The 22,256-nt window shown below is 36.8% G+C and overlaps 1 protein-coding gene across 1 annotated transcript; it reads left to right on the forward strand.

Annotated features, from left to right (window-relative positions):
• The first annotated feature begins 2,701 nt into the window (after window positions 1-2,701).
• Window positions 2,702-21,828, forward strand: LRRC58 (leucine rich repeat containing 58). Its single transcript, XM_054575255.1, has 4 exons — window positions 2,702-3,281; window positions 11,996-12,124; window positions 12,788-13,065; window positions 16,206-21,828. Exons 1-4 carry the CDS (start codon window positions 2,782-2,784, stop codon window positions 16,412-16,414), a joined length of 1,116 nt encoding a protein of 371 aa, XP_054431230.1. The 5' UTR covers window positions 2,702-2,781; the 3' UTR covers window positions 16,415-21,828.
• Window positions 21,829-22,256: the final 428 nt, after the last annotated feature.

Raw genomic sequence — 22,256 nt, forward strand, 5'->3', positions numbered from 1 at the left:
CTTAACCTCATCAGTTAGTTTGAACTGTCTCAAAAATAACTAAGCTGCTTCATGGCTTCCAAATTCATTTCTAGCTCCTATCTCTTAAACCAAAAACCACAGAGGAGCTTCTGTAGCTAAAATAGTGAGACATCCTTACTTGATATTCATTACTTATATCAGGCTTAAAAAAAAAAAAATCTAGTAGGGCAAGTGGGGCAAGTATTATCCATGTTTTATGGATGGAGAATCTGAAATAAAATCCACGTCCAAGAACACAAAGCTATTTAATAGCAGAACCCAAGGAAGAGGCCAGGGGTTCTGGTTTCTAGTCCAGCTGTCTTTGCACTTTGAAGCCAGTTTGGTTATTCCCCAGACTTTAAATTCCTGGGGCTTTTAGTTTTATTGTTGACACTATTACAGGTGTCCTTCATTTTCAGTCTCTTTGCCCCCTTCCACCCAGGCCCCACCCCCTCTCCCCTGGCCCTTACAACACTATTGTCTGTGTCCACAGGCCAGGCATATATGTTCTTTGGCTAATCTCTTTACCCTCTTTTATTCAGTTCCCCTCATCCCCCCCACCTCTGAGATCTACCAGTCTGTTCCACGTATCCATGTCTCTGGTTCTATTTTGTTCATCAGTTTATTTTGCTCATTAGATTCCACATATAAATGAGGTTATATGGTATTTGTCTTTCTCTGACCTGGCTTACTTCGCTTAGCATAATAATCTCCAGGTCCATCCATGCTGTCCCAAAAAGCAAAAGTTCATTCTTCTTTACAGCCACATAGTATTCCATGTACTACAACTTTTTTATCCACTCATCTACTGATGGGCACTTGCACTGTTTCCATATCTTGGCTATTTTAAGTAACACTGCTAGGAATGTAGGAGTGCATATATTCTTTCTGATTGGTGTTTCCAGATTCTTAGGGTATATTCCCAGAAGTGGGATCCCTGGATCAAAAGACAGTTCCAATTTTAATTTTCTGAGGAAACTCCATACTGTTTTACACAGTGGCTGCACCCATCTGCATTCCCAAAAATGGTGCACTAGGGTTCCCTTTTTTCCACATCTTCCCTAGCACTTGTTTGTTTATTTATTGATGGTGGCCATTCTAGCAGGTATGAGGTGATATTTCATTGTAGTTTTAATTCGCATCTCTCTTATGATTAGTGATGTTGAGCATTTTTTTCACGTCTATTGGCCATCTGGATGTCCTCTTTTGGAGTGTCTATTCAAGTCTTTTGACCATTTTTAATCCGACTGTTTGCTTTCCTGGTGTTGAATCAGTACTTTATATATTTTGGAAATAAATCCCTTATCAAATATATCATTGGCAAATGTTCTCTCATGCAGTGAATTCTCCTTTCATTTTGTTGATAGTTTCTTTTGCTCTTCAGAAGCTTTTCAGTTTGATGTCCCATTTGTTTATTTTTTTCCCTTTGTTTCCCTTGCCCTAGGAGTTGTATCTGCAAAAATATTGCTATGCAAGACATCTGAGATTTCACTGCCTATGTTTTCTTATCGGATTTTTGTGGTTTTCTGACTTAAAAGTCTTTTATCCATCTTGAGTTTATTCTTGTGTGTGGAAGGAATTTATTGTGCTCTATGTTAGGCAGGAACAATAGCAAACCAAGAGAGGGGGAGGGAGACTTCTCACTCATTTATTTAGCAGTCCTGAGCTTGGTCAGATAAGATTGCCAGGTGTTCCAAAAGTCACCAAAAAGACCAAAAAGCAAAAACAAACAAACAAAACATCAGAGCTCAGGAGGAGGGAAGACCTTGAAATTCTCTATGTATTGTTTTCACTATCTGGAGAAGAAAGCCTTTGAAACTGTGTATTAACCCCAAAGTCTGGAGAGGGGAGGAGGTGGAAACTAGAGGCTGGCTACAAGCATAAAACCCCTAAAATTTCAATAGTTGGGTACTCGGACTAGCTGGGTGCCCGCTTGCAGTTTCGTGCTCAAGTGTATTTCATAAACTTGCTATCCCATTTCTACTGTAAGTGTTGTCTCTCCCCTGAATTCATCTCTTGCACATGAGCATGCCTCAGCAGTAAGTCATTTCATTTTTTTACACGTACCTATTCAACTGCTCAACACCATTTATTAAAGAGACTATTTTTACTCCATTGTATGATGTTGTCTCCTTTGTCAAATATTAACAACTCATAAAGGCGTGGGTTGATCTCTGGTCTCTCTGTTTTGTTCCATTGATCTATATAGCGGTTCCTGAGCCAGGACCAGCTTGCTTTGGCTTCAATGGCTTTGTGTATTCCTGGGATTTGCTCCAATGGGCCCAATCACCAATTCCTGCGTTCTCACTGAATCCTAAAGACTAGTGGGCCGCGGTCCCGACAGAGGAGTAAGCGGGCAGTGCACCGTGACGCAGGAGAATCGTAAATGCCAGATAAATAACCCTCAGTCTGTTTACCCCAGTGACCTTGGACTACGGGAACAGGTCACCAGGCCGGGACTATATAAACCGCGACTGCCCAAAACCGACGAAACTCGACGGCGACCTAAGAGCAACGCCTCAGCTGCCAGCCCTCTCTTCTACCCGGCGCCGCAACTCCGCGCCCCGCCCCACGTGAGACTGAGCCCCACCCCAGAGCACCGCCCGCTTTCGCCGCCATTCGTCGCGTGACTCAGCGAGGCTGCGCGGCGTTAAGCGCCCGCCTTCGACACTTCCGACACCGCCTTTGATTCAGGTTCCGGGGCGCCGCAGAGCTCCCGGCCCGGGGTTCCCCGCGCGGCGCTATCCCGCTCCCGGGGCCGCGCGTCCTGTGGAGGTCGGGATGCAGGATTCTGGAGAGGCAGTGACTACGGCCGGGGAGGCCGAACTGAACTTGTCCCGCCTTAGCGTGTCCCCCGAGACGCTGGAGTCGGAGCTGGAATCACGGGGCGAGGAGCGGCGCGGCGCGCGGGAGGCGCTGCTGCGGCTGTTGCTTCCGCACAACCGTCTGGTGTCGCTGCCGCGGGCTCTGGGCAGGGGTTTCTCGCATCTTCAGCTACTGGACGTGAGCGGCAACGCATTGACCGCGCTAGGGCCGGAGCTGCTCGCGTTGCGCGGCCTACGCACGCTGCTCGCCAAAAACAACCGGCTGGGAGGTCCCGGCGCGTTTCCCAAGGGTCTGGCCCAGTCGCCTCTCTCTCGCAGCCTTCAAGTGCTCAACCTCAGCGGGAACTGCTTCCAAGTGGTGCCCCCCTCGGTGCTGGAGCTGCGCGCGCTGCAGACCCTTAGCCTGGGCGGCAACCAGCTGCAGACGATCCCGGCTGAGATCGGGAACTTGCAGAGGTGAGCGGGTCCCCGCCTGAGAGGAGGGAGCCCCTGGGCACCGGGCCTGGCTTTGGCACTGTTTAGTTGTCACGTAATTGTCTCCTTCCAGGCTCTCCCTTTAACTTTTTGGCATTGAGTACTACGCGGGCGGCTCAGCGAATCTAATAAGAGAGTGTGTGTGACAGCGTTTGGTATTTTGTGGTTCCTCTATACAAATTTTTGAGGCAATTTTTCTGGGTCCAAGGGAATTATACTAACTGATGGCTCCTTAAACAAATGTAAATCTGAGGTTGTCACTTTTTTGCTCCGAAGTTTGGTGGTTTTCCACACCTATATAGATTAGTGATTTTCAACCTTTTTCATCTCATGCACACATAAACTAATTACTAAGAATCTGCGGCACACCAAAATATATATATATTTTATTAGATGGCTATTGTTGTGCTGGCTGTTGTCATTATTTTTTTTTTTTAATTTGACAGTCCCATTGTCCACCCTTTTGGCGTCTTTGGGCTGCACTAGAAAGAGAATTGTCTCGGACCACGCATTAAATACACAAACACTAAAGAACTGAGGAGAAAAAAAAGGTTTTTAAGTAAATTTATGATTTTGTGTTAGGCTGCATTCAGAGCCATCCTTGGCTGCAGGTTGGACACCCCTGAAAGGGAAAAGAGGTTGGACAGCCGTGAAAGGGAAGAGAGGTCAGTGCCCGTGACTAGTCAGCTACTGCATGTTTTAAAAACTTGCTGCACACCAGTTGAAAGTCACTATTCAAAATTCATGCGTTTTAGTAAGACATACAAGGTACTCTGATCTGAACCTTGCTTTCTACCACATTTACTGCTCCCTGTTGTAGCAGTACCAGCAATACCTCAGTCCCCTGGGGATGGGGCCTACGTTTTCAGACTCCTATCCCATACTCCAGACCTCAGATTATACCTAAGTTTATATACAGTCTGTATTTTTCTATATGTATATACTTGTGATAGATATTAATTTGTAAGTAACAACAATAGCAGTAAAATAGAACAGTTAACAACAATATACCTGTAATAAATGTTATGTGCATATAATCTTCATCATGTGTCCCACCCACAGATTTAATGACTTTTCATATTAACTAAGGACAGGCACTGTGGCCACAACATTTTGAGATGTGACAGCAAAACCAGAACAAATTTCTTTTCCCTTCACAATTTCAGAGAGAAGATTCATCCTTACCTTAGATATTAGCAATCTTAGCATATGATTTTTTTTTCTTTTCTCTTTAAGTAGAGAGTTTTCACTTAGAGGAGCAATTTACAGCTTCTCGTTGGCATATCCGAATTGCCAGCATCACTACTCTTGCACTTTAGGGCCATTGTTAAGTACAATAAATGTTACTTGAACATAATAAGCATTGTGATACTATGACAGTTGATCTAATAACCGGAATGGCCACTAGGATTTCATCACACTACTCAGAAGGGTGCATCATTTAAAACATATGAATTGTTTATTTTTGGAATTTTCCATTTCATATTTTTAGACCACAGTTGACTGCAGGTAACCGAAAATGGGGAAGACAAAATTCAGTAAGCCATTGAATTTTACCAGTACCTATGGGCACTCACTACACATGTGTTTATTGGATACAATGCCTCTGTACACATCCTTTTCCTTTTGCCTGGAATGCTGCCTCTACCTGGCAAATTCTTATTTATCCTTAAAAACACATCTTGAGGGTGATATGTTTTCTTTCTTTACTGCTTCCTGGCCAGCACTTAATTTATTACCTGTACTGTACTTCCTCATCTTACCATTGCATTTATCATATTAATTATAATTCCTTGTTTACAGGTCTGTCTCACCTACCAGATTACTTGGTTAATATATGTTGAATTAAATGGAAGGAAGAAGCAGAGACACAGGTAGCAAAAGTCCCCTAAATGTCCTGTGCAGGAGAATGAGAAATAGAGCAAGAGCAAGTGTATTGTCCAAAGTGAAAAAAAAAAATATGTCATCCGTAAAATTTAATTTTCACAGCCTTTATTGAATTTTTCTGAGATAATAATGTTAGAGCTGGGAGGGACCTCAGTTAATTACTACAGTGGTCCCCAACCTTTTTGGCACCAGGGACCAGTTTTTCCATGGACAGGAGGCAGCGCTCAGGCAGCCTTCACTGGTGATTTGGTTCCTAATGGCCACAGTCCCCTACAGGTCCACGGCCTGGTTGGGGACACAATTAGAGTGAAAAGAACATTGGCCTGAGAATAAGAATTCTTGGTGTCCCAGTCTTAGGCAAGTCACTTAACATGTCCTGACTGCAGCCTCCTAAGCTGCAAAATGGGGCATTCAGAGAGGTCTCTTCATTTACTCAATTCATCAACAGATATTTGTGTAATACCTACCACGTGTCAGGTGCTGGGGATACAATGGTGAACATGATCCTGCTCTCCTGGAGCTAACACAGTATGAGAGACACTAAACCTCAGTTAATTACAGTTATTGTAAGGTCTATGAAGACATACAGAGTGCCTTGAAATGACAGAGGGACCTGCCTTAGTTTGGTTCTTGAGCAAGTAATGTTTGAATTGAGCTTTTATAAGAATTAACTAGGAAAGGGTGGGGTGGCATTAGACCAAGTAGAAGGAATGGCACAGGTGAAAGCCCAGAGGAAAGAAGGACTGGGGGCCAAAATTTTGAAGGGAGGACATTGTAATAGAACATAGTGAGAAAGTGGCCAAGAGTGAAAGCGGCAAATATATTTGGACTAGATCTCAGGCCATGTCAGATCTTGAAGGCCCTAGTAAAGTTTCACTTTTATGTTAAGTACACAGGGAGTTTTTAAACATCTCTTGTTGCTATGTAAGTAGAGTGGAGAGAAGAGGGAGAGATGAGATTTTGAGGGCTGGCTAGAAGGAGTCTACTCTAGTAGAATTAGAGATGATGGTAGCTTATACCAGGGTGATGCTAGGAGAGATAAATAGAAAAGGTTAAGAGAAATTTAAATGTAAAATTGACAAGCCTTGGTTCCTTCTGATTTTGGTGTTACATAATTTTAACCTCTTTTAAATTTTCTCAATATACTAAGAAATAACCAGAGCAGCTATTATTTTCATCATGTAAGGAAAAGGGTAGGAGAAATCCCATTTATTGCATAGTTAGAATGATGTAGACCTGGTTATAGGTGCTTTAAATATGCTTTTTGATTCTCACCATGATTCTTGAGATGAGCAGAAACTGAAGCTCTGAGAGTTTAAGTCATGAAATTACAAAGCCAGTGAGTGGTGGAATTGGATTCAAGCTCTGGGGTCTCTTGACTCCAAACCCATGAATTTTCCACAGTGACACAGTAGGGCTAGAACCTAATTCTGATTTATGTTGCATATATGACCAGGAGGGTTGGTCAAAGCCACTACGTGGTCGCCTTGATTTTCTGGGCTAATAACTGGTTTTTTTTTTATGCCTTTGATTCCAATTGTGTGTGGTATCTTTTATGTTGTTTTTTAGTTTTGTGCTCCATTTCTCTTTACTGATAAGAGTCATAAGGTTTTAGGCCATGCTCCAAATACAAACTCGTTGAGTGTAGGCTAATAGGGTCATGTAGTAGAAATAGAAACAGCCTAAGCAATGGCCTGCTTTACCCTCTTCTTTTTACAGATGAGGAAACTGAGATATAGTTACTCTTAACTTGCTTGAGGCCAGATAGTGACAGTGAGATTTATGTGATTCAGTCCTCAAAAGCTGCTTACTCTGCACTAAAACAATGCATTAAAGTTTCAGAAATGGAGAGACAGAGATCAGTCACTTAAACCCTCAGGTAGCTTCCCAGTAACACCATCTTCTCTTAGAATGGACTCCCTAGACCTTACAGGTAACCCTGATGTATATTGTTTACTGTGCCATGTTGCTTTATAAACTATATCGGTTGCTTTTGGATGTTAGGAAAATACCTACCCTCTTTAAGAGCAATTTTAAAAATATTGCAAAGTATATAATCCATGTAAAGATTTCCTTTCTCCCCAGTCTTCATTCAGGAAGGGATAACACATATGCACAATTGGCTCAATTGGTGTAATTAACCTCTTCAGATTAGCAGTTTTCCTGTATGTTTTCTGTACTTTGTTAATCCTTTTCCCTAGTGGCAAATCTTTTTTTTTTTTTGTAAAGTCGTTTCTGAAAGATCAATTATAAAGTATCATGAATAAGTAGGTGCTGAAAATATTATTTTTATGATTAACTTCATTCCCTTGGAGTAAATTAGGCTCAGTATGAACCATGAGGTTGTAGATGTAGTTACTTACCATCAAAGTAGGATGCTATTCATCAACAAGTAGGTGTAATATCTGTTTGGCTAATATATGGAGAAACTGACTTTTTTTCCTAATGTTGAAAAAGTAGGTGTAATTAGTATTTTGACCTGATCTTATGACCTCTTAACTTACTCTTCTCAATTAACCCAGGCTCTTAATAACTTATCACCCAATGGTTATATTTATTTATTTATTTATTTATTTTTATTTATTTTTTTAATGAAAGCTTCAGGACTGTTTGGCAGCCAGGATTCTAGACAATTTGGAGGTTAAGTTTGAGCATAAGTGAGTTCCATTTGGTACTGTTTCTCACAATATTTTCTGCTCAAGTAAAGCCTGCCTTTTTTTCTGTTCATGACCTTCTCTTACTGTGTGCTTGATGTGGTTTTAAAAATTGAAGGGAAGAGGGCTGTGACAAAAACAAAAGCTAAATATTCATGCTCTGGGATGTTTGAAGCTAGTGTGCAGGAAACAAATTGATATCTTATGAAAGAAGTGATTGGATCAGATGATAAATAGAATGTGGTAAAGTTTAAATAAAAACTTTGTCCCATTTAGAGTCACATACTGAGTTTTTTGCTGGCTCTCGACTTCTGCCCTCTGACTTCTTGCCTTAGTTTGGGGCTAACATCGAGAGATGATTCCTCTGTCTATGCTTCTACTTTTGAACATAAGTGTTCTTTAAAGCCTGTCATGAGTGATAGTGTTTGAAAGTGATTCAATATGGGGATGCTATCTCAAGAAAATTACTCTTTATCCACAAATATATGGTTCTTGTCTATGTTTCTCATTGTTTTCTGCCTCTTTGTGTACAAACATGTCTCATTTTAATTTTATCTCCCTTTAAATAACCGTATATTTCTGTTATATTTGTCATTTTTATTTGGATGGAGAGGCAAAACATTTTCTACTCAGTATATCTGTCATAAAAGTTGATTGGCACTAAGGGACCCTTAGTGTATTTTTTTCAGTGGGTCATTGTCCTTTGCTAGAGAAAAGCCACCCACTTCATTATCCCTAAGGAGTCAGAGAAGTGGAATTCTTTTCAGGAAACAAATCTTAAGACTGGTCTGTTAATGATAAACAGGAAAAGAAGAATTCTATAAATTTTGTTAGTGATTTTTCTGTTTTCTGTATTTGTCACACTGAAAGAATAGAATTGTTCCAAGCCTGATTGGCAGAGATACAATGCTGACAAACACAAGAACTTTTAAATACTACAGTTTTGCTTTAAATTCAACAGTTTCCTTTCTTCCTACAGAAAAGCATGTTTGGAAACACTAGAGTATACTTTAGAAATTTAATTTCCACAAATCATTTAAAGGCTTTAAGTTCCTAGAACTTTGGGAATTACTTGAGCTTCAAAGTAAGAAGTAAGCTTGAAGGTATAAATTTAATATGCCAGTTGTATAATCTGATTAATGATACTCTTCAGTTGCGAAAGAGAATTGATAAAATTTTTAAACTACAGGCTTGATTATATTTTAGAACATCAGATCCTTCTCTGCCAAGTCACAGTAACTGCTGAGGCTTGGCATCCTTTGTCTATATTCCTCCCCACTCCAAAGTATTGAAAGAAAGACATTGAGTAGTAACTGACCACCAGATACTAATTTCTGTAGGTTTCTGACTTAAACAAATGGAAAATACAGTATTTAAATTTGTTCTTAGACTCACTCTCCCCTTTCTTTCTCTTTCAGTAAACTAATGCAAATTGTTATGTAACTATTAAATCCTGTATAAAAGGACTTCCAAGTTTGCTAATATTTTTTCTCAAATAGTCTCCTCATTAATTCTTTTTTCAAGATAGGTTCTGTTTTGGGGGCTAGCAGTGTTCTGTTCTATTCTAGTAGCTCTCATCATTGAAAAATAGAGATTAATGAATAACAGCATTCACTTACACCATTTTTGTTAGGATCAAAATCCTCCCTAAGAAGTTTGTTTGTTTGTTTTACCACTGTTTAAACAATTACATGCAGGAGAATTCAGTCTTGTATACAATTTATTATTTTTAATCCTCACCTGAGAATATATTTTTTTTATTGATTTTAGAGAGAGGAAGGGAGAGAAAGAGAAAAAGAGAGGGTGTGAGAGAGAAACATTGACTGTCCCTCCTATACACACCCCAACTGGGGATTGGGCCCTCAACCTAGGTATATGCTCTGAGGGGGAACTGAACCTACAGCCTTTCGGTGCACAGGATGACACTCCAGACAACTGAGCCACCTGGCCGGGGCCAGACAATTGGGTTTTTTGTACAAGGCAGTAGTCGAAAGACAAGAAAATAACATTGGAGTTAAAGTCTGCTTTTACTAAGCCTTATAAATCTAAAAGATGAACAAAATCAGATATAGAAAAGTATCAGTATATTTTTTAAATGACGAAACTTCAAATTCAGTTTTACTTTTTGAATCACCATACATCAAGGAAGGCAAGATTATAAAGTATAGATAAGAAATTCAACAAAGAGAAGAAATTATACCCAGAAAATCCATATAATAAGGCAATCTATAAAGGACTTTTAAAATAAGTATGTTTCCTAACTTGAGATAGGTAAAGGAGGGTATTTCATCAATGAAACAAGAATTAAGTTCAAAAATTGACAATTATGAAAACCCCAATTAGAACTCCTAAAAATGAAAAAATGTACTTATGACCTCATTAGGCTAAATGATAGATCATAGCACAAAAAGATAAAGAAGTGGGAAGTATGAAAAATGTTGAGAGATAATGGAGAATTGATTCAGAAGTTCCACTGCTGTTTACTAGGAATTCTAGAAAGAGACTAGAGAGCAGGTAGAAAACGCAATGTTTGAAATAACAGCTGAGATTGTTCCACAATTAAAAGTGCTTTAAACTGATATCTTGACAAATGATAAAACTTCAGAACAATAAGGTTAAATAAAGAAAATAGATCCTAAAAGCTCCTAATAATAATGATAAACAGATTACCTACAAAGGAGCAATAGTTATACTGGCTGAGATGAGATAATGGATCAGTATCTTACTAGTGCTAAGGAAAAATAAAGGCCAGCCTAGAATTTAATGCCCAGCCAAAGTATCACTCAAGATTGGAGCAGGGGGAGTAAAAATACCAGAGATGAAGAACTCAGATTAATAACCATGGTGGGTCCTTGCTGAAAGAATTTCTGAGGATGTTACTTGAGTTACACTCTGGAACAGCAGTTTTCAACCTTTTTTAACTCATGGCACACACAAACTAATTTAAAATTCTGGAACACACTAAAAAATACATTTTTTATCAATCTGATTAAAAAAATGGGTATAATTTTGATTCATTCACGCCAGATGGCTATTGTTTTGTTGGCTGTTGTCATTTTTTTATTTAACAATCTAAGCAAAAAGAGGTCAGTGCTCTAGAAGGCTTACTTGGCTTTTATGTGGAAAATAGCTGCCGAAGTGAGAGAAGAACATGATGGGAAGAGTACAAGCAGGAAGACCAGACTGGAGCCTAATGTAGTAGTCTAGATGTGAAATGGTAGATACTTGCTTGGTACATCTTTTTCTATCTCACTACTTTTAATGTATTGGGGTATTTCTATTTTAAGTGTAACTCTTTGTAAAGAGCGCACCCAACTTCATAAAATTCAAAATCCTTACTAAGGTCTGAAGGAGCCTCTGAACTGGCCTTCCTAGGCTACCTCTCTGACCTGTGTTACTAGCACTGTCAGTCTCTGTCTCCCTGATCTACGCACACTGGCTGTGTTGCTCTTTTACAGCACGAGCATTTTTCAACCTCATATTTGTACTCATTTCATTCAGATCTCCATGCAGATGTCATCACCTATAGGAAATCTTTTATAACTACCCTGTTTAGAATATGACTTTCATCACTACCTAATGACCTTTTTCTTTATAGCGCTTAAAGCTAGAATATAAAAGCAAAATATATTCAAAATCATTGATTTATTGTGTGTCTCCGTCTTGAATATAAGCTGCGTAAGGTCAGGTACTCAGTCTTCCATGATATTTCTTAGAATGGTGTGTGGTAGATGTCCAGTTCATATTTGTTGGATAGGCACTTTACATAATATATAATAATCCATTTTAAAGAAGAGGAAACTGGAGCATAACAAGATTAAGTACTTGGACCAAATTCTTAAACTGGTGAGTGGTAGAGCTGGGGTTAAATGAAATAAATACTAACAAAAATAAAATCAGTAGGCAATATTGATAATATTGTCTTAATATTGGTGTGTCTTCTCTGCTTACCTGTAATACAAGCTCCCTGAAGATTGCATTATTTCTCTAGAGACTGTATAGCACAAAGCAAATCCTAAATAAAATATTAGCTGAATGAATAGATGAATGTGTTTGTTGTAATAAAGACAGTAGGGTATCTTCTTTAGCTTTGGTTTGTTTACTTTTTGTTTTTTGTTTTTTTGTGGGTTTTATTTGTTTGTTTGTTTTTTGCAGTTTAGAGTGTTTATATCTTGGAGGAAACTTCATCAAAGAAATCCCACCAGAATTAGCAAATCTGCCTTCTCTGAATTACTTGGTATTATGTGACAACAAAATCCAAAGTGTGCCTCCTCAACTTTCACAGTGAGTAGTTTCAGGCAGTTTATGTATACATAGAGATGCATGCTTAGGAATTACTATTTTGCATTCACCAACATGTTTTATATGTAGAAAAAATTAGATGTTCTCAAGGTAAATGATACATGAGAATCCGAGTCCTGAGGTTTACCTTGAATGGGTTTGCTTGTTTTTAAAATGGTCTGCTGCTTTTAAATGGTCTGGTTTATTCCTCACAATATTTGTTTAGCCTGTTTTCAATAATCAAAAACAGAATATTCATTTGGCAGAGATTTCCCAGGTTTTATGGGAGTTTGTTGATTTTATATTTGATATGAAGCATTCCTAGCCTAATGAGATAATGTGAAGGATCTTGACTCCTGTTGCACTTAGAATTTTTCCTTTTTTGCTTATCTGAGAAAATATCCCTCCCTCCAAAATCCTTAAGTCTAGCAATTTATAGTTCATGACATCAGAATACTCTTGAGTGTTCTAAACTCTAAAATTCCATGGGCAAAAGCCATTCATGACGTTTACAAATCTGCACTGTGGTCTGATTTCAGCACTTTTTAGTTTTACTTGCATTGACCTTAATTGCTCATTCTTATGGGGAAGTCAAGTTCTTCGCTTACCTTTGTTGGTAGTAATCTTGCTTTAATGCTGTTGGTTTTTGTATGGCATTCATTCTAGGTTGCATTCACTTCGTTCCCTCAGTCTTCACAATAACTTGCTGACGTACCTGCCTCGAGAGATCCTCAATCTTACTCATTTAGAAGAATTGAGTTTGCGAGGAAATCCCTTGGTTGTTCGTTTTGTTAGAGATTTAACCTATGACCCTCCAACTCTCCTGGAATTAGCTGCACGGACCATTAAAATTCGAAATATTTCCTACACTCCCTGTGATCTTCCCGGGAATCTTCTTAGATACTTGAGTTTAGCCAGCAATTGCCCAAACCCAAAGTGTGGAGGTAAGTTTATTTAGTGGCCTTGTTTCCCATTCATTTGGCTATTATTAAAGTTGATGGTCTAAGTGTTGTTTTTATTAGCTGTCTTCTTTCAGTGAAAGGCAGTTGGTCTCTATTTCTGTTTCCCTCATCCTTTCACCAGAAACTGAGACATTTTACCCTTTCTGGATTTCTTTTTTCCTTTTCATAGTACTTTACAGTTCATACACAAGGAAAACACCAGAAAGTTTCCTCCTGTCTTGGAACTGTCATAAAATTTGTAAAATGAGAGAAAACACAAAAGAGCCATAACAATTCTAATTGCTTAAAAAGAATCTCTAAAATGTTTGGCTATCTTTCATATTTTTTTGAGGGACATGTTTTTATTTTTTATTTATTTATTTTTTTTAAAAAAAATAAGCAATTATTTTAATAAAGTGAGGAAAATATTGGACTAATAAACAAGCCATATCAAAAAAATGGGCAAAGGAACAAAAGACTATTTAATGCAAATGAACAATTCAAATCTAAAATTTAAATACTGCTAAGAAACAATGAAAGGATACACAATCTTTTTTGCAGTCATGGAATGGCAAATTAAAATAGTAATATCAAGTGATGGTGAAGAAATGAAGAAGTGAACACTCACTCTTAGGTGTACAGCAGTATAATTGATATATATTACTTAGGAAGTAATTTGATAATACTTGTTATAACAAAATATTTTAACATTGGCAATCTAGTCTATGAAAATAAAAGCATGAGAGTGTCAAGATGTATTGGGTTGGCCACAAAGTCCATTGGAGGGACATGTTTTTAGAGTCACCATTCTTAACATCAGGTACCTTTAAAGAATATAATTCAAGATATATGAGAATGGACAGAATGTGTGCCAGTTTCACCATGTACCCTGGAATTTTATATTCTTTTAAATCCATGGTTCAAAATTTCTTCAATTTAGAGTATTTGGAGAGAATTAAACAAAATGAAGTAGGAAGTCAGTGTACTATTGGAAGTCAAAGGAGGGAGAGAGTACAGTTAATTAGATCTGGAAAAGAGAGATGATTCTTGAAGTATGAGTTGGATTTTGATAGGGTAAGATTGAGAATAAGGAACTTTTCAGATGGAAGGAATATAATTGGAGACAGAAGAGTATGGGGCAGAATGTTGCATGAGTAATAATTAGGCTCAAATATACAGTTAGGGGAATAATAAAAGATTTTATAACAGATCATTGAGACCAGGTTATGAGGGGCCTGCAGTGCCCGTAGTTATGGGTGGGAGTTGGTGGTGATAGCAGGTATTTTATTTCGGCTCCCTTGTAAAAGACTGCTTCTAAAAAATATCCAGTTTGGGGGGGGTACAGCAAGGTTTTTACTGTTAGATAAAAATGTAGGAGCTGAGGAGATGTTGCATAATGATCAGAGATTTTTCTGGAAGTTCCATCATGTGTTGAAATCGTTATAAGGTTTAGAAAGGAGAAAATGGTTTAAGTTCCTCAAAAAATGTCAAAAGAGAAAAAAGACACTGTTGGTTTAAACAAGACAATACTCTGGGCCTTTCTAGTCACTAACTCTTAGAAGTAGAGGTTGCTGTGCTGTGCTAAATCAGAAGTGCTTACGCTTCTGTCTGGAGCTCTTTCCTAAATTGGCTTTAACAGTGGCAAGGGACAAGATCCACACCTGGCCTTCAGGCTTGAGAGTCTGTTTCTCATCTCTTTAAATGTATCTTTTTCTGGAAATGGACCTCTACAAGAATTCCCTTTTCTCTCTTAGCTGTTTCTGAGTTACTTCTTCAGTATACTTATGTGCTATATTTCTTAGCAACAAAAATACATTTAAAATTAAAAGTTTAAAATTTGAGATAATATATAAAATGAACCATTGACTCCGCCCCCCCGATTCATTAGTTATTGAACTCTGAACAAAAGATTTTACATTTTGTGAGATGTTTTCTTGTATAGTCTGAGATCTGACAAATGACAAGATAATACTGTACTATTTTAGCTCATAGTAACACTGTAATACTGTAACATTGTGTTATTTCTACCTGTTTTCAGGTAGTCAACACATTTTGACGGGTGTCATAAAAATACTAATTGACCAGTTTATTGACTTTATCTACTTTCCTAAATTGTTCAAAGTAATGTACCTTGAATTCCTTTTTTAAATTATGGGTTATACTTACTATAGGGTCAAAAAATTAAAAAGTTAATGAGGGAGTATTGGGGAAAAAATAAGTAAAAATTAGTATTTCTCCTCTGTTTGGACCACATCTTTTTATTTTGGTCCTTTATGGAACACACACAGAGTAGTTGGGTGCCAAAGGAAACTTAGGTAAGGTAGGGAGGTTGAGATTCCTCCCTAAAGAGGTGACAGGGCCCAGAGTTCTAGGTATTCCAGTTATACCACAGTCATTGTGACAGCCTGGTTAGAGATGTGCAGTTTCCTTAAGGAGCAGCTAGAACCCTAAGATGTAGCAATCTCTGCTTTCCTTTCAGCTCTAACCGTATTTTTACTCAGCTGTAGGGCCACAGTTCAGAAGGACCATAGAATCAAAATGAGGGATGAAAAGATGTGAATACTAGTTTGAGTCTACCTAACAATATATAATTGTGTGAAAATCATATGAGACCATTAGTGAAACAGCTTTGAAGCCTGTAGATTTAGAACCTGTGGAGATGTAATAGATAGCATTTTGTTTCTTTTCATTTTGCTTTTCAGTACGTAAGAACAGGAACTAAAAATTGTCTCCTTTCTGCAAATTTTGAAGGTCTGTGAGCTTTTTAAAATCTCTTAACTATAGAATAATACCAAGGAGTCACTTGACTGATGAAGGAAGGGCACTTGAGGTATCCTATAATCTTTGTCAGGCAGTATCCACTAAATCACCCAGAGAAAACAAATTAAATAAAGTGTCCTTTTAATACCAGTTTCCTTTCAGAGAAATCTCTTGGCCTTCTCTTTACAGCCAAATTGCCATCCCTAAAACCTTCTGGTGTTTTTATAAACAGCTGTAGAAACATCTACTGATTCTGCTTAAGATTCACAAAAGAGAAGACTATACACGACATTTTTTCAGACTAGTGGAGAAATGGTTGAAAAAGAAACTGTGAGTCTTTGCTTTGTAATGATTACCTTATACTTATTTCTCTTTCGCTCCAGGAGTCTACTTTGACTGCTGTGTCAGACAAATAAAATTTGTGGACTTCTGTGGAAAGTACCGCCTTCCCCTGATGCACTATTTGTGTTCGCCGGAATGCTCTTCCCCTTGCAGCTCCACCTCTCACAGCTCCACTTCCCAAAGCGACTCTGACTCGGAGGATGAAGCTAGTGTTGCTGCACACAGAATGCAGAAAGTTCTTCTCGGTTGAAAGGCGTGTGGGGTCGTATGAAACACTGAAAGACTGAGAGAAGGTAGTTAGAAAAGGAAATAGACTTTGAAGTTAAACATTATCTTCATTTTGAATGTTCATGAAAGAATCAGAGATGATGTAAAAGACTATGATTTATCTACCCACAGCAGGAATGAGTCCAGTTCCATCTTAGGATTCTTTGAATATAATTCAACTCTGAAGGCAGTTTCAAATGTGGCTGTTTGCAACTTTCACTCATAGCAGACTAGAACATTCTGAAGAGCAGTGCTGTGATAAACCACGAGTGGTGTAACTTGTGACAGTTGAGATGAAGAAATGTTTGAAGCTGTGATTGCTACCAAAATTGTCCTTGGGTATAGGTTGAACACTGTACAGTAATAGGATTAACCCTCCTTTCTTGTATTGCTCATACATCTAGATTACAGAGCTATTCAGATAAGCTCACAGATGGTTACAATAGACCTAAACCTTTCTGACCTACTAACTGGTAATGTAGGGGATACAACTTTATGTGTGATTTTAAAACTGTTCCGTTCTGCTCCTTTATTTTATGTAATTGTTATTACCCATAGGTAATCCAGCAGTGACTGTTACAGTGCCTTAAGACCTAGCTACTAGGATTTAGAAGTTTTTTCAAGACATGATGTCAAAGCAGCCTACAAATACTAGGCAGAATACTTTGAAATGTGCTTTAACAGAACTAGGTAAACAGCTATATATTTGACATCTGAGGCCATGGCCACCTTCACTTCATTTTTTGCTTAAACATGAAGTAATCGCCTAACAAATCACTTTTACACTTAATGGGAGACCATAGTCCTTATCATCTATTGATCATAAGAGAATAATAGTTTTTGATTGAAAAAGCAGTCAGATTTCTTTTCATAGGAAAGAGATGTAAGCTAGGAAAGCTGCTTTATGTCTTTCATTAAAGAAGTGGGAAAATGACTTAAACATTTTAACAGTCAGATATGACTCCATTGCCTATGTGTACTGAACTGTAACTTTCTCTACATTTTAAAGAAACACTAGAAAAACATTACAACAAACCAAATAAAATTTGGGGCAGCGGTCATTGTGTTTGTATACAATAGAATAATTTTTAAAACCAATTTAATGGAATATTTTTTGAAAATAATATTGACAAAAAATTATTAAATAACCCTTAAAATATAGCAGAAAAATGTTTTCACAGATTCCTTGCTACTAGAAATTACCAAATTTTTATCAGTTTAATATGCAATAAAAATTGAATAATGGTCTAATTACAAGTAGATATTATACACAGCACATAGTAGCAATCCTTAGATCATAACCTATAATAACATGATGGTCTGTTAGTACGTGTTATCTGTACAGCAGTAAGTAGATCAGAGGTGCATTAGAACAGGAAATGATCTCCCTTCTGACTTGCTGGCATTCATGAATGGGCGCATCATTTCTCAAAAGCAAATTGTTTTTCAGTAATACGTACATGTATTAGGTTTATGTCATTTTTTTTATCTTAAAATATACTGTAGGATAGTTCAGAGATTGTTTATTATATATGTTAATTCATGAAACATGGGAGTTTCATGACTGCAGTTGTGAAACGCTGCTATAGGGTAAGTCCCTTCCCCTTGTTAGAATGTAGTAAGATTCTTTTTTCCTTTTCAGAAATCTTCTGTTTCTATAAAAGTAACCTAGTATATTTCTACCGCCTAGCAAAGTAGTACATGGGTGATTATATCTTACAGTAGAGGTAATAAAAAGACTTGTTTTCTTCATTTGTACCATAGCAAGCTATATGCTACAAACTTATGACTGGTAAGTAAAGATGACTTAGGTAGTGCCTAAGAGGAAAGCTCGAAGTGTTTTGTAAGTGACTTCATTTAGATATACAAAATATTTTTATAGAAAATAGATAATGTATTCATAGTAAAATACTCAATAGGAGCAAATTTTTTGGCTTAAATGCCTCAGTTTACTTTCAAATTCATTACCTGCTTAACCTAACAGTTTGGGTAATCTTCTAAGAGTTAGTTTTTGTAATATAAATGGGTAGGTATATAAATAAGGTATTTAACCTTATATACCTCCTCCCAGCTTCCCAGAAAGATGATACGCTGATTGAGCTTTTACAGATGTAAGTAGGTCTAACCAGAAATAGCATCTGGCCTTTGCTATGTAATGTAGATGTATATCATAGTATACAACAAATTATCTTTGAACAAAAAGTTTGCTATGGTTCTCTATATGTACATTTGAAAACCTAAGATCAGTGTTCAGCTGTCTTTGGTTACTCTTATTTAAATCTACAGTATAACTGTTAGTTTTATCTTTTTTTTTTTTTAATCTTTGACAAGAGCTTTTTACCTTTTAACCTTTTACAAGAGCTGCTGATAATTTCTAAGATTTTCCCCAGTCTTCCTTCTCCCACCTTTCCTTTTTTCATAACTGGTGACTGCAGAAATGAAACCAGAAGGTGGAAACCAGATATTTAGCTCCCGAATCATATAGCTGATTATGCATTTTAAATGATAGGTCATATCTCTTTAGTTGTTAAGTCACATATTTGTGCTTAAACTATAGTTCATAAATTTTCTGTATTTTCTGAGATGTATAGAATCTCTACTAATTTTCATAATGAAATAAGGGTTTTTTTAATCTCCACTTGGGCAATTTTAGTGACCAAAACATGTGGATAAAACTGTTAAACTAGAGCATTATGAATTCTTCAGTGCTAATTTTTAAAATTGAAATAGGTTGAATATTCTTAGTATATTTTATTCCTAGAATCCAGTTCTCAGTGTCACCAGACTGAGTCGTGAAATAGTCCTAGGATTTCAGGAAATAGGAAATGAGAAAACAAAATTTTGCTTTTGTGGCACCTAAAAGAATGGCTGACCTAAGGACAAGCTGGTCAGGGATCTCAGTATTCCCTGTATTTTGAGTAGGAGAGATAGGCCCGAGGGTTGCTATTCATATTTTATTCCTCCAGAAGAATCTCTTATTCTAAAGTTCTTGATAATTGGAACTTTAAGTTAGAAAATTTAAAAGAAAACACTTGCATTGTAAATTGTGCCTCAAATTTAATAAACTTTTGTATTGACGTAAATAAAAGGTAGAGGCAGTTCACACTAATGCAGTGTAATCCTGCAGACCAGTTCCACCAAACATTGTAAATAATAGTTTTAAACAAAACAAGAAAAGGAAAAGGCTCATTGCTGGAGTGTGAGATGAAAGAAGTCTTTAAAAGCAGCAAAGGATAGGCAAGTAGAAGTCACCAGGGATATCCCTGAGCAAATAAAGTTCTTTAAAGTAATAGTGAACTGTTTTAAAATTAAGTGGTCTACTCAATACCATCGAAAGCCTTTCTCATTAATTTCTTTAGTTTCTGCTTTTGGGATATTGCCCACATCCCTCCATAATGAAGGGTGATCAAATAGTAAGATTTTCTTAGAACCAACCTTGCTCTTTCCAAAGAGAAAGTAATACCTCATTAACCTGGAATTTGTGGTACAGTCTTGGTTAATGTTTACCTTTTCACTATGTAAAAAAATAACTACTGCAAGTAATTTTTAAAGCGTTTTATATAAAAGTTATTCTAAATACAGGACCATTTGTAGGCAACACTCTTGTATATAAAATTCGTTAGCTGCATTTATTTAGAAATACCTAATTTTTACCTAAAAGAAGCACTTTCTTATTATCCAAAATAGAGATTTTATTATGGCAACATGTATATAACTCCCATTTAGTCCAAAATAGTGAGCTGGGCATTTAACAAGAGTAAAGACTATTGTGTATGTTTTTAGGCAGCATGATCTGCAATACTTAGTTCTGATTTCCTTTGAATAGAAAAGAACTTGACCTTCACAGTCTCTGTATTAAGAACTGTACTTTGTAACAATGTGATGAATTTAATAGTATCCAATTTTGTATTTTCATTATAGTCACGATTTTTTAAAAGGTAGCAGTGTCTTCAGTTGTGTTCAGAAAAGTATGTGCCTTAAATCCTCCGCTCTATACCTGAAGGGGAACTATATCATTTAATAAGTTGTTTGTGACAGTCTTGTCACCCTTTGCATTTGACTTGAGGGAGAAAAACTGTGATTCTGAGGGATTTCTTTCACTGAAATGGGGCCTAAGGTCTCTTGAATCTAGAGCTTCTGGTGAGGGAATCCTAATCGAGCCTACTCTCAGAAGGTCAAAGCCATAAGGGTAAAGTACCCTGAAATAAAATCAGTGAAAAGGTGTGTTCTCTTTAATACTATTTTATAAAGAAAATTTATCCACTTCCACTAAGCGGTGATAGCGGTTCCTAACCAACTTCATATTAATAATATATAAAGATAGTATTGCCATGAGGCCTAGCATATGTTTTGAGTGGCTTCTCTAATACTAGGTTGAGGGCGGGGTATGTTTTAATATTTTTTAATGTAAATATCTGTTCTTTTTCTCTCTCCTTGGTCTATATTTACCAAGAATGATGGAGAGAATAACAGTTCACTAACAACATGCATTACACATTATTGAACATTTACAGGGTAATATTGAGTTGGGTGCTACTAGACTTATCTAGAATTGATCTGTCTCAATTTATCATAAGAGACAATATTCAATTTTGTAAATATTAATATTAAAATGTGTTTAATGAAGGTTTTGTGTTTTTCTTTTAATACCATCATACCAGAAAGCCATGGTTCCTGGAGAGACTCTACATTTACCAGAACTTACTTTGGCTGTGAACAATTTAGATAAAATTGTTTTATACTGAATTCTAGTCAGGGGAAGAAACTAGGGTGAAATTGACTTTACTATTGCTGGTACTACAAAAACATTACTAAATTGGTTAATACTTCTGTCTGCTACTGATGTTTTAAGAATCCTTTCACTAAAATAGTTGACATTGGTAAATTATTGGTAAGGAATATTAAACTCAGCGATCGCTTTACAACAATCATGGAGACCTATGTGCCTGCAATTGGTGTTTGTTGCATTTCTGAACCCACTTTATTCGTGAGAAACAAAAACAATGGGAGGAATATTTTAATAAGTATTTTAACTTTTTATAAAATTTGGGACTTTAAAGTGTTAATAAGATGTTGGAAATATATGTACTTTGGTCAAATTACCTGATTTTTAAATTTTCTGTATTTGAAATCTTGTGAGTTAGAAATACCTATATAGGTATATAGATATTTTAAAACAGAAACAATAAATGTAATTCAGCAACGATTCAATGATTAAATTTTATTTTCAGGGCAAGATACAGTTTATTGCATCAGATTTCTATATTACCTTGTAATGGTAAATATTCTAGAAAGAATATTTAAGACACTTCAATCCTATACATACATTTATTCTCCCAGAACACATGAAAGAATGATCTACATTAACCCTCTGTGTGCATTTTGTCATATCAAACACTGAGCTGTATTAAAGGTGTCTTGTTGGAATTTGATTCTATATTCTGGAAAAGTAATTATATTTTAGTTTTAATTGATAAGCATTTGTTTTAAAAAACTAAAATCCTTATGTCGGTATTTGCCTAATTGCTTGCTATAATCATTGCTCATCTGTTTATTGAATTGTTTCAGTACATGAATACATACATTAAGTATATAGTAACAGTTACTCTCTATGCTAGATGCAAGGGATAAAAGATGAATTAGACCAGATACCTTTCTACTAGAGTTCCTTCTGCTTCCACAGTCTTAACAGATTTACAGATGCATTCTCCAGTAAGAAATTGGTGAGATCATTTTACTAAGGTCAGTTTCTTGCATTTTGTTGTTTCAAATTTGCTGAGTTGGAAAAAGCTCAGCACTTCATGATTAGTATATAGGAAAGCTTC

The sequence above is a fragment of the Pteronotus mesoamericanus genome, unplaced genomic scaffold (genome assembly GCF_021234165.1).
Source record: "Pteronotus mesoamericanus isolate MK-2021 breed Mesoamerican mustached bat unplaced genomic scaffold, CSHL_Meso_final contig_27, whole genome shotgun sequence".
In the NCBI taxonomy this organism is placed as follows: domain Eukaryota; kingdom Metazoa; phylum Chordata; class Mammalia; order Chiroptera; family Mormoopidae; genus Pteronotus; species Pteronotus mesoamericanus.

Excerpts from the sequence above, each read along its gene's own strand:
- LRRC58 (XM_054575255.1), top strand. The coding sequence starts at position 2,782 with ATGCAGGATTCTGGAGAGGCAGTGACTACGGCCGGGGAGGCCGAACTG. Across the intron at positions 3,282-11,995 it reads GAGATCGGGAACTTGCAGAG|TTTAGAGTGTTTATATCTTG; the intron begins GTGAGCGGGTCC and ends TGTTTTTTGCAG. Across the intron at positions 13,066-16,205 it reads CCCAAACCCAAAGTGTGGAG|GAGTCTACTTTGACTGCTGT; the intron begins GTAAGTTTATTT and ends CTTTCGCTCCAG.